Source organism: Macrobrachium nipponense, chromosome 37, assembly GCF_015104395.2.
Source record: "Macrobrachium nipponense isolate FS-2020 chromosome 37, ASM1510439v2, whole genome shotgun sequence".
Taxonomy (NCBI): Eukaryota; Metazoa; Arthropoda; class Malacostraca; order Decapoda; family Palaemonidae; genus Macrobrachium; species Macrobrachium nipponense.
The window spans coordinates 32,552,704-32,573,589 of NC_061097.1; the positions used below are offsets into that span (position 1 = coordinate 32,552,704).

Sequence of the window (20,886 nt, forward strand, 5' to 3'; positions counted from 1 at the left end):
TCACTTGTTACTGTAGCTTCTGTTCACTATCCCATCACTACTGTGTCACTAGCAAGCATCAGTCATTCCACACTCCACTCGCAACCCGCTTCTATATTTTACAACTTTGCAAGTATAATTACATACGTACAAAATAACAGACAGGTGCAGAGGCACAGACAGAATCCACTTTCATATCTTACAACTTTGCAACAATATTCACTGTCATTATAGATACGTAATGTACAACTAGACAGAAAGTCACAGACAAGCACGGATTCCATTTCCAAATCATACAACCTATCAACCGCATTCACTGTCCTTTTAGTGTATAGGTGCATACTGTATAAACAGACAGACAAGTCAAGAACAGGCAGGCAGACACTGGAAGGATGTATTAATAAACGACGACCAACTGTCAAGTTGTGTATTTCGTCTCTGAATACCGGAGACATAAAACTTCAGGCTTCACAGAATGTCGAGCTTTTTTTACTTTTTGTTTAAACCTTAGGGCTAATACGTGCTATGCATTTAATCATCAACTATTTAATATTAAAATAAATAATATGCAGGATTATGCTCAGCTTTCTTTGCTCAGTTCCCTTTGACAACGTTCTGTACACAACACAACACCTCCAGAGTTATCACAAAGAGTTTTACACCAGCACTCCTGTACAGCAACTCGCACCCGAGATAATGATAAATATATATTTATATATTTATATGTTATGTATAATATTTATATATGTATATATAGAAGATAAAACTTGGAAAATGTCACAAATAGTCGTTAGAATTATGAAAAATATCTAAAAATCAATGAGTACAACGCTTTGTAGCACGGATGCGGTCGTTAATGTTCCAACAGTCTCAGAATGAATTGAGATGGGGGTATGGAGTGGAAAAAATGGCTACAAAACACAACAATGTTTTTGCTTGAAGGACCCAGAAAATGTCCCCTGGAAACTGGCTGGAACTCGAGACAGGTATTCCAGAATTGGCTGGAATGCCAATGCATCAGAATTCCAGATTACAAATTGATCCTTCTGTTTCTAATCCAGTAGGCATGACTGGGAATGAGAGAGCAATGCTTCCAGGATATATTTAGACTAGTGGGCAGATTCGTAAATCTGCCAATTCCCTTAGGTCACTCATGGGGTCACGAGAGGTCACAAGGGCAAGGAGATTCACCACAGAACCTCCTATAACCTTATTTCGCTGTTGTCACCGTCTCTCTACACTGGAATGATTCCTAAATATGTCTTTTTTTTTTTTTTTTTTTTTTTTTCTTTTGTGTGTGTGTGGAGCACAAACAAACCCTTCATGGAAGGGAAGCCACTATACTGTTAAAAGGTCCCAAAAAAGGAAACAATTATTGTCATCCTTTTTTATGTAATTTATTATTTCTCACGTCTTTAAACTTCTAAGTTCGTCCATCTTTAAGCCATTTTGTGTGTTTCTTAAGACTTACAACTTTAAAAAATCACTTATTTTTTTAAAAAAGGGTTTGAAAAGAATTTGTCCTTAATACAGTATGAATCACAATTGTAATATTTTATTTTTTATTTTAAATATTCACTACGATCAGCATTATCATCATCATCACCGTTTGTACCAAAGTTCACGGGGCATCCAACCCAACTGGATGCGTAACTAATAATAATAATAATAATAATAATAATAATAATAATAATAATAATAATAATAAAACCACTTGCACACTAAACCAAGCACTTATGGCATCACTATAATTATAATCATAGTTATAATTATAATCTTTTTATAAGGAGAGAGAAGGATAACTCAGCTCATGGGGCCAAGAACCAACCAAATCTCCCAAACATCCTCTCCCCCCAAAAGAAGTCTCATGCAACGATTCAAAAATATAAAAGTCCTCAAGTCCTTTCTGTCCTTGACGAGGATTTAACGACCTCCCCTTTCCTACTGCAGAGACTGCGGCCAGGGCACAAGGCCCAGGGACGGCCTGCAGCCCCCGGGGGAGGTCGCTGGCCGTCAGAGACGTGGGGAGCGAGCTGCGCGTGTTGCTGCGCGTGTCGCCGCCACGCCGCGGGCGCCTCTCATGTGGAACCAGACGCGGGCGGGCCGCGGGGAAGGCGGGGGTCAGACGATGGTACCTTGCAGCTGGATGGAAGGTACGGAGGCCTCAGAACCGCATTCCTCTGGGGGCGTCACCTGTCAGGGAGCATGGAAGGGTGTTTTAGAATGAGAGGCATCACTTCTTTTTTTTGGCTGTAGGGGAAGGAAAGTTTAGACTAAGAAGCATTTATTTATTTGAGGGGAGGCAAAACCTCTAGGATAAGAAGCAACAACTTTTTAATTTGAGCAAGACAAGCTACGCCTTTTAATTTCGACACAAAAATACTTTTACACTGAGATGCATCCTTTTTTTTTTCCTGTGGTGGGAAGTTTATAATGCTAAGCATTAATTTTACGGAAGGAGGCAACACTTTAGGATAAGAAGCAACACCTCTTAGTTTTGACAATTTTGACATAAAAACCACTAGGATAAACAGCAATACCTTTTAATTTTGACACACAAAATGGGCCAAAGAGTTTTAAACTGAGAAGCATTACTTTTATCAAGAAGGTGGTGATACCTTTAGGTAAGAAGCAATACCTTTTAAATATGACCCTAAAACCCTCTGAATAAGAAGCAGAACATTTTAATTTTGAATGAAAACGTTTAGAATGAGAAGCATTACATTTCTGTTAAGTAGGGACAAAAACTTTTATGCTGAGGTTCATTACTTTTCCTGGAGGCAAAAAAACGTTATTACTACGGTACCTAATAGTATTCATGCAGGTGCACCTGAAGGTGATAGCTTTGTACCTCAAAATTGTGGTAAAAAGTAGAGGTGCTTTCTAAAGGCTAAATAAGTGATGATAAAATGTGATAATAATTTCAAAACAATTCAAAGATATGATGGGTACACTTCAAGACAATATCACGGACATAAAGCATAAAGGGACACTTCAAGACAATTTCACAGACATAAAGGGACAATTTAAGACAATTTCATAGTCATAAAAGGACACTTCAAGACAATTTTATGGACATAAAGCATAAAGGGACACTTCAAGACAATTTCACAGACATAAAGGGACAATTCAAGACAATTTCACAGTCATAAAGGGACACTTCAAGACAATTTCACAGACAAAGGGACACTTCAAGGCAATTTCACAGACATAAAGGGACACTTTAAGACAATTTCACATACACACAGGGAACCCTTTAAGGTGACCCATACGACGATTTCACATACACACAGGGAACCCTTTAAGGTGACCCATCGACATTAATTTCACAGACATAAAAGGCAAACATTAGAACAACTTCACAGACAAAGGCCAAACATTGGCACAATTTCACAGACACAAAAGGCAAACATTAGCACACCTTCAGACAAAAGGCAAACATAGGTACAATTTCAGACACAAAAGGCAAACATTGGTACAATTTCACAGACACAAAAAGGCAAATAGTATTGGCACAATTTCACAGACACAGAAGGCAAAATTAGAACAACCTCAGACACAAAGGCATCGGCACAACTTCACAGACAAAAGGCAAATGTTGGCACAACTTCACAGACACAAAGGGCAAACATTGGCACCATTTCAGACACAGAAAGCAAACATAGGCACAATTTCATAGCCACAAAAGGCAAACATTGGCACCATTTCACTGACACAAAAGGAAAACATTGGCACAATTTCACAGCCACAGAAGGCAAAGCACAACTTCGCAGACATAAAGGGCAAACATTGGCACCATTTCACAGACACAGAAAGCAAAAATAGGCACAATTTCACAGCCACAGAAGGCAAACATTGGCAGCATTTCACAGACACAAAAAGCAAACATAGGCACCACAGAAGGCAAAGTAGCACAACTTTGCAGACACTGAAAGCAAACTCCGAAGCAATTTCACAAAACATAAAAAACAGAATCAAACTCATCTGCAAGCATAACGTCACTGGACAAACGAATCTTTCATAGATGCATCTAATAATCCATAATATGCCTAAGTAAACATAAAAGGTTAAACTACTCTGCAACAAAGACCTAAACGACATTTTAGCTATCCTAATTAAGGTCTGAGTTTTAGGCACAATGTGATATTGGCCAGGAACTGAACAGAAATTCTTTTCAATTACACTCACAGGTAAATATACACAGCATAAATTTGCATTAAATCATATACATACATGCATACAGACATTATTTACATATGTATATATATATATATATATATATATATATATATATATATATATATATATATATATATATATATATATATATATATATATATACTATATACACTTAGTTACTACAATCAAGCATATTATCCAGAATTGGCTTGTATGCCAGATAACTAAGAGTTGTCCCAAAATGCTTAATAATCAGGCTTTCAGTGAAGAACTATGATGAAATAATCATATATTTAGATAATAATTTGTAAAAAGATATGAAAAATATGTACCATATAGACATATATTTGCATACACAATATATATATATATATATATATATATATATATATATATATATATATATATATATATATATATATATATATATATATAGTGTTCCCCCCGTATTCGCGGGGGATGCGTACCAGACCCCCCCGTGAATAGTTATAATCCGCGAATGTTTGGAACCCTTATAAAAGTGCTAAAAACAGCCTATTTCGTTAGTTAAAACTTAAGAAAAACCACTAAAAATTTTCATACTTGGTTTTTTTAATAGTTTTATCACAAAAAGTGCATTTTATGATGAAATTGATCACAAAAACCATGAATTTGTGGATATTTCTCATAGAAAAATACCGCGAATGCGCGAATTTTCCGCGAATAATGCAGGGAAACGTTCCCGAGAGAAATCCGCGAATGTGTGAGTCCGCGAATCTGGAGAACGCGAATAAGGGGGGTCCACTGTATATATACACAGATAAACACCACAGGTCAGATGTACAGGGTATTTTATTCACACGATAAAGAAGATTAAGGGCAGGAACTCGAAGAGATTCACAGTTAAGGTTTAATCCTACGTTTCGTGACAACATTGCCACATCTTCAGGGATATTTCTACAAAATAAAGTATAATATGTTAACATAAAATAAGAGCTGATTACAAGATCTCAATAGTTGAAAAATTAAAACAGTTTAATGGTAAAATTACAACTCTCACACTTAAATTACATGCACACTTGATTAAAACAGACCAGAAGTACCAAACAACTTACAAATGACAAGAAGAACACTAAAAAATTTCAGCTAAATTACACAAACATAAAAGTAACATATAATAAAAAGTAAAAGTCATATATTCACAAAATCACAGCCAAAAACAGCCCAACACTTAACCAACCTTTCAGCATCAAAGATAAAAACACACTAAAAGTAAACAACGTCAAGAGGCACAAGGAATGATTGAATAATTAGGCTAAAAACAAGGGGACAGCAGAGAAATGGTTGTTTAAGGTTGGAACTCGTAGTTTGATGTTCAGAGTTTCCAAAATCAACAGTTCATTGGGTTCCCTTGTTTGGCCAATAATTTTAAAATCTTTGTATTTGACTGCAGCTTTACATTTAATAGTGTGCTTCCTTATAGAAGATGTTTCTGGGTTAGATAACTTACACCCAGTTCTGACCCTGAGAAGACGCCGAGTAGATCCCACATATTTTCCCAGATTACATCTGGGACAAGTGTATTCATAAACGACACCCGACGTCATCAAAGGGCAGAGCCAATCTTTAAACTTGAAGAGCGAGCCAATGGTCTTGGGATTCTTAGGTATAAGCTTTAGATTTACGGCTCCAAAATGTCTGTGCACAATCTTGGTAAACTCTTTTCGAAAATGACAAATTTGTAGCTAATTTGTATTTTTCATAACTAACAAACCTGAGGTCTTAACATTAGGATTTACTAGCGCCAAGCTGGAAACCGGTAGAATTAAATTAAACTTGTGCGATCCAGGGACTATTGGCCTCTATACCAGGTCACGGGGCATGTATACCCAGAATGCCATCAGCGTCGTGTGACCGACCCGCCAGTTATACTTCTAACCCAGTTAGACTGCTAGAGGGGTGTGTGAGGTGGGCCCTTTAACTGTTAAGACCTCAGGTTTGTTAGTTATGAAAAATACAAATTAGTTACAAATTTGTCATTTGTTCATATACGAAACAAACCTTCGGTCTTAACATTAGGATAGACTTACTTATTGGAGGGAGGTAAGTCTGTAACTGACTGGGAGTTTGCCATCTAAATCCATTAGGAGAATTCTAAGAGAATGGACTAAACCTTTGAACCAAAGATATAAGGAGATCTATTGGTTTCCCTCACTGGGTGCTGGTATCATGCCATAGTTTATAAACTATGGGGAAATAGGGGACCCCATATTCTCATAAACCACTCTTGTCCCTTGTGTCTGGCTCTACCATCACCCCTCCCTTCCAACTACTGAGAGGGGTGTGTTGCTACTGGAAAGTATACTATACTCTTAACATAACTTTACAGTATGGCTGACCACCTCACCTGCATCTAGTCTGTTCCAGTTCATGATGGTACTCTCCTTCATACTGCCCGTAGGTAAAGGAGTAGAAAGAAAGTAGTAAAGACAAAAAGACCAGTCATCCCATTCATTCTACTTTCATACCTTCATCTTAGACTAGACACAAACTGACCCGCCAGGGATACTGGATGAGCTATACCACTTGCTGGGCTGCCACCACTGGACCCAAGGAAAAGGTATCCAAGGATCTATGGGCAACATCTTTTAAATAAAAGGAGGTGAAAGTCGTTTGGCGTTTCCAAACACCCGCTTTCAGAATTCTCTCAACAGAAATATTCTTCTTGAATGCCAAAGAAGCACTCAAGCCCCTCATGTCATGAGCCCTAGCCTTCTCCTGGCTATCTGACCCCTTGCCTTCTGTCATGTAGGCATTCCTGATCGTTTCTCTTAGCCAAAACGATATTGTATTCCTGGACACTTCCTTTTTGTTCCGTCCTGTACTTACAAACAACCTCCTGCACCCCGGCCTGAGATGCCTTGTCCTCCTTAAGTACTCTCTTGTTACCCTGAGGGCATAGCCATGGGGTCTCCTCTTAGTCCTACCTTTGCGAACATATTCATGTGCTCCCTGGAGGAGCGCATTTTGGACGAATGCCCCCTGGCCTTCCGCCCTCTGTTTTACTCATGCTACGTGGACGACACTTTTATCTAGTTCAAGCATGAATTCGATGCTGACAGGTTCCTAGATTTTGCTAATAATTACCATACTAATATTAATTTTACAATGGAAAAAGAACATAATTTAAAATTAGCCTTCCTAGATATTTTGGTCTCCAAGGAAAATGATTGTTTTAGTATTTCAATTTTTTGAAAGAAAACATTTACTGGCCTCAGTTCCAACTTCTATAGTTTCTGTTTTCTCAATTTCAAACTTAACTCGATATATACCTTACTCTATCGTGCTCTGTCTCTTACCTCTACCTGGTCTCTCTTCCACAACGAAATTACTTTTCTCCTCCAGTACTTCTCTAATAATTGCTTTCCTTCTAAGATCTTTTATAGAATTTTAAATAAACTACTTAATAAAAGGGTTTCTGAACAGAATATATGTTTTAAGGTCCCAAAGCTCCCTCTTTATGCCAGTTTCCCGTACCTGTTAAATGAAAATTTTCGAAAAGAGTTTACCAAGATTGTGCACAGACATTTTGGAGCCGTAAATCTAAAGCTTATACCTAAGAATCCCAAGACCATTGGCTCGCTCTTCAAGTTTAAAGATTGGCTCTGCCCTTTGATGATGTCGGGTGTCGTTTATGAATACACTTGTCCCAGATGTAATCTGGGAAAATATGTGGGATCTACTCGGCGTCTTCTCAGGGTCAGAACTGGGTGTAAGTTATCTAACCCAGAAACATCTTCTATAAGGAAGCACACTATTAAATGTAAAGCTGCAGTCAAATACAAAGATTTTAAAATTATTGGCCAAACAAGGGAACCCAATGAACTGTTGATTTTGGAAACTCTGAACATCAAACTACGAGTTCCAACCTTAAACAACCATTTCTCTGCTGTCCCCTTGTTTTTAGCCTAATTATTCAATCATTCCTTGTGCCTCTTGACGTTGTTTACTTTTAGTGTGTTTTTATCTTTGATGCTGAAAGGTTGGTTAAGTGTTGGGCTGTTTTTGGCTGTGGTTTTGTGAATATATGACTTTTACTTTTTATTATATGTTACTTTTATGTTTGTGTAATTTAGCTGAAATTTTTTAGTGTTCTTCTTGTCATTTGTAAGTTGTTTGGTACTTCTGGTCTGTTTTAATCAAGTGTGCATGTAATTTAAGTGTGAGAGTTGTAATTTTACCATTAAACTGTTTTAACTTTTCAACTATTGGATCTTGTAATCAGCTCTTTGTCACGAAACGTAGGATTAAAGCATAACTGTGAATCTCTTTGTGTTCCTGCCCTAAATCTTCTTTATTGTATATATATATATAATATATATATATATATATATATATATATATATATATATATATATATATATATATATATATATATCTATATATATATATATATATATATATTATATTTGGTATATATTGTTTGTTCTGTACTAGGATCTATTAAAAGATAAGAGAATGATTTTAGTAATGAAAGTGGATTTGATTTTCTTTCATACAGCTTATGGAGAGAGGAAAATATTAAAGCAAAAATCAATTGTAGTGCGCAATTAAAAATGTCTTAGACAGAGAGAGAGAGAGAGGAGAGAGAGAGAGAGAAAGAGAGAGATAGAGAGAGAGAGAGAGAGAGAGAGAGAGAGAGAGATAAAATATGCACTTCAAACTGTCCTTTTCAAACATATATTTGCATTAAAGCTTCAGAAATAATAATAAAAAAATTCAGAAATATTTGTCCACATGTATTGTTATGGATGAGATGAACCGAGAGCATTTTATAATTAGCGCCGTCTCTTCAGCTGTTATAAACTCAATTTCTAATTCCATATATATCATAATAAATTACAATCTTCATATTTTCTAATTCGTCCCAGATAAAGAAATGTGTCTCACACTGGAGGAAGAACTACCTACGTGAGTCAAATCTGTTTACTTAGAATCCCAAAATCAGAAAGAAGTTTCCTCACTCTGATATCCAATGTTGGCGAGAGCAGATTGATGATAAACCATTTGTTAATTGAGATTGGGATGTTTAATAGTAACATGTTAAATGTTGTAAGACTGGCAAAATAGTATTATGTTTTGTCAATACAAATTAGGACGTTCAATAAGATGATAAATGCTGTAAGGCTCGCAAAATATTATATGTATTTTGTCAATTCAAATTAGGATTTTCAACAAGATGTTAAATGTTGTAAGACTGGAAAAAATTGTTTTGCTTATTCAAATCAGGATGTTAAATTAAACAAAATGTTAAATGTTGTAAGACTGGGAAATATTATGTTTTGTTAATTCAAATTAAGATGTTCAATAGGATGCTAACGTTGTGAGACAGGGAAAAAATGTTTTGTTAATCCAGATTAAGATGTTTAATAACATGTTAAATGTTGTGAGACTGGAGGAAAATTATGTTATATAAGCTCTAAGCTTAAAATAACCTAAGTTAAACCACCAGTAAGCTTTGAACTTTAGGAGATTGGCAGCTGCAAAAGTTAAGTAATCTCTAAGCTTTGAGAATCTGACGTCTATAAAAATAAAAACTGAGCTTTGAAAATTCACGATGAAAGCCCTGTGCTCAAGAAAATCCATTGTTAATAAGTATACGTAATCAAATGGAAGCTTAGATATATTCATGACACTGGAATAAGCTCCAAAGCTTAAAATGTTAAAGATGTTATATATTAGCATTACCCTAATCCACATTATGCATAGCGTATTTCAGTAAGCCTTAAATTATGCAAATTATTATGTAAGTCAAAAAAGCCATAAGCTTAAAAAGTCATTACGAAGTTAAATTCTAATGTTAAAAGTTTTCCCTATACGAAGCTGAATATTGCAGTTTTAGGTTTAAAAAAATATCATAATATATAAGTTGAATAAACTCTGATAAAAATTCTTAACACCACAGTTAAATTATATGCTAAAATAATCTCAAAATCATGTTTGAGACCTCATAATTAAAATCCATAAAAAATTCGAATCAATTACTTGAATTCATAACATTTCTGCAACGCCCCAACTATAATGCTATGGATTCCGTGTTTTCAGATTTACGAAGAAATAAGCCAAAGATATTATCCTTACTAAACAGTAAGAATCTCCTTGAATAAAATTAATCCATTCTTAATATCTCTATGGCGCACTAAGAAACAATTTGTCAATAAGTCCTCCTACTGCAAATCAACTTGCTATTTGGAATAACAGCCTCAAATATGATGCCAAAGGGGCTACCATAGTGCAAAACATTGGCATCTTTCAAGAATTTAAGGGCTGAATATTGTGCATTACAATCCCATGGTGTTTGTAATGTTTAAATATGAGTACAACTTCAAAACATACTCTTCAACATTAACACTAAAAATGCATTACATTTTCAAGTTTAAGATCATATGAACTTAGTTGGTGAAGAGTGGTCCAAACACACAGACATGCAATAAACACAGAGCCTTTAGCTCAACAATTACCCTATGCTGAGGTACTAAAAAGAGAATAGAAACTATGAACTTACCTAGACGAAAAATCCTACAAGAGAGGTCACAAAAGAAAGGGCAAGCAATAACTACTAAACCTAGCAGGACACTAGATTAAAAAAAATTTTAAGAAAAAAGTTTGTGTAAAAATGGGTCATCTAACTGGGATGATGGTCTCACTTGCACCTGCATTGCTGCAGTTCAGTTACTCTTACAGGTACTCTTTAGTTCTAATTACTATGCACATGCGCCAAGCTTAAAAGAAAATGTGTCCACACTACAGCAGACCATACCATAAACACACATCAGTAACTTATTGCACATGTCACAAACGTTTGAATTTAAGTCAACAACCGATTACCCTGCATTTGCCAAAGGTTTGTTCTCCACTTCCAGTTGCTGAAATATTTTCATCATGTTTGTGGTATGTACGCAATATGATGCCAAAGTGTCTATGACATGTTTTCCTATAGTGTGGATGCATACTAAGATAGCTGTCATAAGATTGGATAGGTAATAATACCTACGGTTAAATTTGGAACAAACCCACAACCGTTTGGCAACAAATCCATTCCAGAAGAACTAATTTGCAAATTGGAACAATTCTGAATTGCATTATAGGGGGAACCTCCCACCTATGTTCTAAAAGCTTGATGGAAAGGGTAAACAATGGCCTCAAGTAGTTCTCAGGTAATGGGAAAGAAGAACAATGGGAACTAACTATGAGAAATGCAACAGGTCAGACTCATGAAAGGGGAAGATAATGGGAATTCTGGAAAATACAACTAGCAGGATAGAAGAAATTCATGCACCTCACTAGTAACATTAACTAAAAAGAGAAATGTTAAATTCATGCAGTATGCTAATTAGTAGTATTACATTTTGGTTGGTAGGGCTAAAACAAAACCACTCAGAGCACAGTAAATTTAGTGGCACACAAACAGCAACCTTGGGAGGACAACAAAAAGCCTTTTTTTCATTACAAATTTGAGAAAAGAAATCAAAGTTTGGTTCGACTCCTCAAACCTCTGCATTATTTGCTAGGAGAGTGAAGTGTTTCAACTTAGTTATTAAAACTAGCAAGATGAAGATCTAAAGAACCTAGTAGTAATTTAATATAAAAAACACTAGCTATTTTAAGTTTTTAAGGTACCAGTCCATTTGTTACTAGACTTTACTATGCTTTTGAAGCATATTATGAAGAGACCTTTACCTATTAAAACACAGCAAGTAATGATATTTGTCATTGAAGGTACCTGAATAGCTTAGGTCTGCAACCTATATTTATTAGGATATACTAAAGGCTAGACTATTAGTTATCAGTTTTCTGGTGAAAAGATTCCTAAAGTGTCACCTTTAGTTCCACAAATTATTTAAGACGGGTGTTAACTTTCACGGCTCAGTCAATACATTTAGGAAATGTCTTGTCTCCAACTAAGCCAATATTTCACTATGAAAAACACACTCCATAAATGTAATCCAATTATGATTTATACCTACATACATGATTGATACTATATATATGTATACAAAGATCTGCAGCACACCACTGTAATCAGACACATTACAAAATCTAAAAGCATGAGGTCATTCTTATCATAAGATTTCTTATAGTACTATTATTTCCTGTCACCTATGTATACACTATGCATCAGAATTACAAATGTTTAGAAAAAGAAAATAAAGTATGGAATAGGAGAGGAATTTAATGAAAGAACAGAAACAATAAGGATAAGGAGAGATACAGGAGGAGGAGATAGCGCCTTGGTGGCATGAATGGTATGGTGTTTGCGTCCCACCTCGGTGGTTGTGAGTTCGATTCTCGGCCATTCCATTGAGGAATGAGAGATGTGTATTTCTGGTGATAGACATTCACTCTCGACGTGGTTCGGAAGTCACGTAAAGCTGTTGGTCCCGTTGCTGAATAACCACTGGTTCCATGCAACGTAAAAACACCATACAAAAAAAAACAAAGGAGGAGGAGATAAATAGGTGGAGGATACAAAACAAGTCTTTTGTATACTAACACATCCATTCATTCATGGGTTCATCCATGAGCATTTGTATCAAGGGACCAACACAAACGTCTATCCATCTAACCAATTTTGAGGTATTACAGGACTGGTCTTTCCCCACCAGTCCTATATAGGTCTATAATAAGCCTTCAGCACAATAATATCTGATAAACTACGAACAGGCAATAAACTAAAGGCAAAATACACTGTCTCCAGCAGCAGAGGGACCATGTAATACTACTTTCTAGACTGAAGTATTCCTTAACAGTGTAGCAATAGGACTCCAAATTCACAAAGATTTCTGTGGATTTTCCGGCGCCTACAAGCAGGCACGAAACTACAGGCAAGCTGTTTGGTGTCCCAAACAGTAAAAGAGGGACCATGCAACACCTAGTCCAAGGCCAAAGCGTTCTTCAGCAGTTCCCTCAATGGCGCCCCTACCTCAACCCCAATAGAACCATTGATGGGGATTTTGATGGAGCCCGTCCTCTCGTCCCTGGTGAGTGGTGTGATGGGGTTGATGCCCAACTCCTCGAAACTATTAATCTTTCTCGTCGCCTCAAGACCAAACCTCAGGGAGTTGGATCGTCTCATGAGGATGTCATCGACTCGGAGGGAGTTGGATCGCCCACGGACATATCCTGTTGGAGGGGACACGGGGACGTGAAGGGAATCTACAGGGGAACCCAGGATAGGCCCTGAGGGATCGGGAAATGAGAAAAAGAGTTATCTCAGTTAGAAAGAGATGCTAGCCAAAGTGTGAAGACATCCTTTCAAGTGCCACATTTCTTTACTGCAGGGAATGACAACGACCAGTTTCGATATGGATTCGGCACAACATTGGGTATAACATCTGAAGCTGACCTCAAAAACTGTGTATCACTGTTGTTATATTTAGAAAGTTAATTAGAACACATGAGTTAAAATCTCAATCTTATAACTCGTCTGAAAGGTTCATTCCTAGCCTAGCATTATGCCAGCTAGAACCATTACATCCTTGAGCAGCCAATGTGCCCAATCCACAAAAATGGACCGTATTCCCTGCATATTTTTCATTTTGTAAAGAAATGAAAAGGTAAAAAAAAATCATTATGGAGAGGTGACTCAAGACAGATACTGATAACTCTTTATGGTCATGCAAGAATAATGTCTTCTTTTAGCTCGACAAAGAGACATAAGGAGCAGCAGGAGGAGGAAAACAGGACAGGAGGATGCTACCGAGGTCTACGACTTACCTGGGGATATCTGCGGGCTGTCGGGAAGGCTGAGGGAGTTTGATTTGGGAGCTGATGTGAGAGGCGGCGGCCTCGTGAACGTGGTGCTCCGCCTTCTCGTATCACAGAGAGAGATGTTGGACTTTCGGCGCGAATTGTGCCTTTCGAAGGTCTTCTGCGCCGAAAACGGACTAGGCCGGATGAGATAACTGGAAAAGGGGATGCAGACATTACTTCAGGTCGTGATGGTTTTTAAAGGGGTGTGGACATGACTTCAGGTTATGATGGTAGGCTGAAATTGGGATTATATATTTAATTGGCATTAACTGGGATGAAGATATGTTACATTGGCATTAACTGAGATGAGGATATACAATATTCAATTGGCATTAACTGGGATGAAGATATATTTAATTGGCCTTAACTGGGATAAAGATGTGCATGAATAAGGTGATTCAGAAGTGGGCATGATAGATAAAAGCCAAATCATTACACGTAGAAAGATCAAGTGATTAATAATAATAAAAACTACATCTCCAGCATGGGCTTCAGCAGCTAGGGACCAAAGGGAAGCTGCAGACGCCCTTGAGTAATGCTTTTAGTGCCCTACTTGAGGTGCAATGCGGCAGCACTACCTCTCTGGGGGGCACAAGGAAAAATAAAGTGCGAGTTTAACTGACACAAATAACAATTACAAAAAAGACTATGACCTTGTGAAATCCACAAACAACCAAGAGACGCCTCACTTACACTATGTCACCTTCTTCCAGTTTCAGGTCACAAGAGGGATTGATGATGACAAACGACAGGGAGTTTCGCTTCTCGGACACGTCGTCGTAATCTTCTGGAGGTAAGGCTGTAGAAATGGGGGAGGGTCAAACGATGGGTCTTTTACAACACGTAAACAAAATACTGTCAAGACGAGAGGTGACATCGTTAACACCTTATTAATTTCAATGCTAAAACATTACAAAACAGATTTGACATTCATTATATTTCTAAAAGCATTCTCAAGATAACTGGGTGACAAATTCTATTACTGGACAATTTCAAGTACAAATTTGCATACGCATGGTCTTAAAACAAGTACAAACAAATACATATGTATTGTATATCTATATATCAGTATTATATACCATATATATATATATATATATATATATATCTATATATATATATATATATATATATATATATATAGTTATATGATATATATATATATATATATATATACATATATATATATATATATATATATCATATATATATATATATATATATATATATATAATATATATATATATATATGTATATATATATATATATATATATATATATATATATATATATATATATATATATATATATATATATATATAGTATATACACATACATGTATACATATATATATGAATTAAATTCACACTAAGTTATCTGAAACTGAAAGACAAGTTAACAATGATAACATTCCTAAATCAAGATAAACATAAGCAAAAGAAGAATATACATTTCATAGTAAACTTATCATAAAATTGAGAAATTCCCAACCTAAGGGATAAATTGTGATTACAAAATATTGTTAAAAAGTTTTGAATCAATGATTTGTAATTGCAGCAGGTCTAATGCAAATCTAGTACTAATTTACAATATTAAGTACATATGAATAGGATACTGTATGAATGCTAAGAAATGACAACCAATAAAACATGGGAAATCGCTTGTCGATCGACAGGACTGACCTCATTCACAGACAAATCTAAATAAATCCTCTAAAAGGAGGAGTTGGCAACTCACCCAGACTCTGCATCCGCGACCTGACCAGTTGAGCGATCTCCGCCCTCTCGATCAGGTTGCTGTGGCCCTCCTTGGGGTCATCCGAAATGTTGAGGGAGAACTGGAAAAACAACCCACAAAAAACTGCACATTTATGGTTGCCTTGGAAGGGAGGAAAAACAACAGACCGAAAAGAGAGATATCTTTAAAGCTTTTATTATTAATATCATTTTTAAAAACCTGTCTGTCCATCAAACCATACTCTTTGAGATTTCAAAAGGATGTATACTGAGAGCTGATCATTCAAACTGTTTGGCGGATGAGCTGATACATCATATGACGTACCCCGGTACCCGGACTCAAGGGGTTAAAGAATCAGCAGGATATGTTTATGTTGAGAGGTCATATGAGGTTAAGAGATTGTTAAGGGGTGAACTACCATTCTATCTGCACAAAAAAAAAAAAAAAAGATAAAATTGGTATACTCAATCCTAAGGATATTAAGAGCAATTGCATAGCAAATCATTTATGGTGCGGTTCCTCTATAGAGTTTGGGGCTGACTAAATGATAAAGGAAGATTGATATACTCAAAAAGATCAGTAACTATACAACGGAACAATATTTTTGTATAATGAACATGTATATTAAAGATGGAATTGTATTCAGATACAGATACTAGTAGTATATACATTTGTGCACTTTGTTATACATAATATATATCTATATATATATATATATATATATATCTATATATATATATATATATATATATATATATATATATGTATGTATATAATATATATATATTAAGGTAAACTTCCATACTTTGCATACATTAACTCAAATTAGGTATCTCTTCCACAATGATAAGTTGAAACCCTCAAGATATTCCTGTGAAATAGGAGAAAAAATGTATAAAAATTAAAACTACAATGTTAATAATAATAAAAATAAAAATATTTAAAAACAGTAAAACTAATATAAATTCACCCTATGGTCTTCCCTCCATAGAAGAAAATGATTCATCTCACAATCTACGAAATATCAAACTCCATAGAAGAAACTGCAATTTACAAAATAAAATAAAATAAATTAATAAGTGAAAAAGTATAGGTAGAAGTAACAATACTTTTATGAAAAGCCTTACATTTACAACATTATAATCCTTATAACTTAAAAAAATGCTGCCTTGAACAAACAACCTTGTTTTTTTGTCTAACAGAATAGAAAAAAAAACATGTTTTATAAGATGGTCTTGCAAACAGTTATAGCCTTATTAGGAAGAGGTGTGGTCTAATCTACACTGGCATCTCAACTACAGCCAATTAACACAGACAAGCAAAAACACCGAAGGTCATACCAAGGGCAAAAAGGCAGTTGACGAGAGAGAGTTCTCAACAAAAACTGAATGCCGACACTGAACAACAAACACACTGACTGGGACAAAGAACTACTTTTACAAAGCAAGGACACTATTGGGTTGAACACTGACGTGCTGTATTGGGAGAAACTTACCTCTGGGATACTGATACACTGATTGCCACGTCCTCTATGAGGACACTGCTGGCCAATAGGATATTGGGGGCCATGTCTTATTACATATAAAACTTAACCTTCATAGATTTTCATGTTTTATCAGAGATTAGTGAACGCGAAAATAGGATTATATACCATTGACTGGAATTATGATGATTTGTCACAAAGATCTAACAATTTCTCTGGGAAAAGTATCCTTGTTGTATGCAAGCACAAATATGTTTGAATGTATGCATAAATGTTAATGCTTTTGTATATGTGTACAATATATAGAAATAAGCAGATAACCTCGTTGAAATGAGCAACAATGTTCATGTTTGTGTACACATGTCTAAAAGAACAAAAAATAATTTAAATGTACTTGAATAGATCAACAGACTGATAAACAGATAACATAATATAAATAAATAAATATATAAACCAAACACAAGGAGAAGCAGACAAGTTCTGTCAATAACAGAAACATGAGATAAAAATAACAAACACGAAAGAATACAAATATAATTTGTCATAACAAGCGACACAACAGAAAAAGCAACAGAGAGCTCTACCACTATGGAAACCCTAAGAGTAATGGGCATTCGAGCTTCCCTATTAGTATTCAGAAGAATGAGGGAAACAAAAACTTCAATAAGAAAGCTCAAAAGAATAACTGTGCCTCTCAACTTCCCTATAAAAGATCAGAATGGTGACCAACTTCCCTATCAAGCTCAGAATTGGGACCAACTTCCCTATCAAAGTTTTAAAGGGTGCAAACCTTCCTCTCCTAAACTTCCCAGAATGGTTGACGACTTCCCTACAAGCTCAGAATTGGGACCAACTTCCCTATCAAAGTTTTAAAGGGTGCAAACTTCCCTATCTAAACTCAGAATGGTGACCGACTTCCCTATCAAGCTCAGAATTGGGACCAACTTCCCTATCAAAGTTTTAAAGGGTGCAAACTTCCCTATCTAAACTCAGAATGGTGACCGACTTCCCTATCAAAGCAAAGAATGGGGACCAACTTCCCAATCAAAGCTCTAAAGGATAAGTGAGACACTTAACTTCCCTGAAAAAGCTAAGAATTGCAGACCAACTTCCCTATCAAAGCTCAAAATGTTAAGTGAGACACTCAACTTCCCTATAAAAGCTCTAAAGAAGAGATACTCAGACTTCCCCTGACAAAAAAAGGAGTCACTCAAAATTTCTTAGAGAAATATTTTCTTACCCCAAAATATTATTAACCAGGTTCATCGTCTGAATGTGTTCCCACTGTTGAAACCATAGTGAAGAAATCTGCTATAAAGCTCTTTTTACTAATTGGGTATCAACAGGTAATTCCACCCGACATCATTTACGTACTTACCAATTGCCTGAAATCAACGAAGACATGAATGGATGTCACTTGAAAATGCTTAAAATCTGCTTTGGAATTTTGTGGGGCAAACTAGGACCTTTTTTTTGCTAGTAATAAGCTATTTTACCTAACAAGCTAACGACACAAGCCAACGTAAAATTAAAGTGACCAATCTCTCCATGTTAAGAAATCTTGATATAAGATAATAGAAGAAGAAAAAGTACTCAATAGTACTATTATATAAGAGATATACAAAAATCTCTATGTAAAGCCTAAGTATTATGATTACAAAACTGCCCAATTACTGATAGTGGATATGCTACAGACAACAAGCAGCAAAGTAAAAAAGAAATTAAAATAATAGTGAAAGCAGGAATTTGAACAGTAAGATTTAAAAAGAAGTCTTCAATAACAATGAATTAGAAACAAATTATACATGAGACCATCAAGTAAAATTTTCATAATCATCTCTGGTAACAAACGACAGAAAAAGATGTGTAGTAAAACACCTGGTTTACTACCTAAAATAATAAAGGAAAAATACAAAAATCAACATATACATAGTATATAAAACTTGTCATGTGTGTTCCAAATAACTAACATATTCCAACTTATTACTAGCTTCAATTGTTTCGTTCTCCAGATTCAAAGCTAATCAGCTCTAGTGTCATACCTAATTGCCAGTTTCAAAGTCTTTTCTCTGTCTTCAAAAGCTAAACTTGTCGTGATTTCCTGGTATGTTTCATGTCCTGACAAATAATCAGTTCCAAAGTTCCAAGTTTTTTTTTTTTCGTATCTGCAGTTTCAACAGTTTTTATCTTTCTCCTGAAACAAAGGTTGTCACTGCTGCTCACTTCTAAGTAACATTCGGACTTACTGACAGTTTTAACGGGGCATCTTTTTTTTCTTCTGAGGCAAAACTTATCATGACTCAGGGCTGAGTTTTATACTGGAACTTACCATGAGTTTTAAATGGACCTCTTTTTCTGTCCTTTGAAGCAAAACCAGGGACAGGAGTTGGAGGTAAGGTCTGACAGTAGGGCTTACCTTCTTTTTATATAGCTTCTTTTTTAACACAAAACGATTATTGACCTTAGAAATTACCTTTATTGCATGGTCTGTTTCAGAGGGAATACTCCAATGGCTGTAAAATGTTGCCCTTTTTTATTAAAAAAATGTTTCAGCTACCTACGAAAAAATTCAGTACCAATATTACACAAAAATTAAAAAACTAAAAAACAACAGTAGACATGAGTAGGGAATATCATAAAATTTTAAACTTGCCCACTTACCATGAAATTCTTCAATATACCATAATTAAAAAACCTACTTTCTGAACAAATCACCTCAGAAACATCATTACTACATCGATACTTGAACGTTAACATTTCAAGTTTCACGAAAGATAAAGACAATTGTTAAACTGGCCTCTAAAAGGGATTTTGACGTAGGAAAAATCTATTTCTGGGCTCAGCCGTGTCGCCCAGTGAAATGTGTCCTCTTTAGCACTATTTCTAGTAAAATATTGCTATGATACCAGAGAACTGCTAAATTAAATCGAAATATACAATAAACTCTACATTATTCAAATATGTATATATCACTGTCACTTGCCTTGCGCAAGTGCTGTCTGGTTCAGAACCAAAGATTCATTAATGAAATTTTACTTTATACACTGCCAGTAAAATCTGTACTTGTGACATCAACCCTTTCTCATGGCTTTTTGATACAGAATACTACGTAGTACTTGTACTTCATTGATCTATGGTAAAACAACGGAAAAAGGATAAAAGCAAAAAGTCAAAATAATAAGATAAAAAATTCTGAAAGCAAAGCCTCAGAGCATCACAAATGACTACGGGGCTGGATTTTAAAAGATACATCATAAATGATCCTAAAATTGCCATTAGAAGTTATGAAGACATAACCTGAAAACAAATTTAAATGAGAATTTTATTAATTTATTCCCACCACCTGCCAGCCATGTACAACAAGCATTACATTCCCTATAAAACCATACATAATCTTCAAATAATTTTCATGAGACACCTTTTAAAAAGTTATAATATGTAGTTCATATAATTAATCTTAACCGTATATAGAAATAATAAATACAAAAAATATATAACCACTTAAAAGAATGTAGAAATACACTGACATTTTGAGCAGGAATGTTCTCAGTAACTCTAAGGAAAGATCATGTCTTCATGCACTTGGGTACCCTGGAAATCTATAACATGATCTTAGAGAGAGAGAGAGAGAAAATGCAGGCTGTGACAGCTCTGAAAGTCTTTGGAAATCCACATATGCAGTACTGGTTGCCTAGAGAAAAGATACGATATTTATA

The 20,886-nt window shown here is 35.4% G+C and overlaps 1 protein-coding gene across 1 annotated transcript in view; it reads right to left on the reverse strand.

The window, feature by feature from the left end:
• Positions 1-392: 392 nt before the first annotated feature.
• The window catches only part of LOC135209091 (potassium channel subfamily T member 1-like), a 695,006-nt gene continuing 674,512 nt past the window's right edge, over positions 393-20,886 (reverse strand). Inside the window, 5 exon segments of the mRNA XM_064241685.1 lie at positions 393-2,172; positions 13,121-13,377; positions 13,915-14,102; positions 14,644-14,749; positions 15,688-15,787. Of these exon segments, the coding sequence (XP_064097755.1) occupies positions 2,101-2,172; positions 13,121-13,377; positions 13,915-14,102; positions 14,644-14,749; positions 15,688-15,787 (723 nt within the window). The 3' untranslated portion in view covers positions 393-2,100.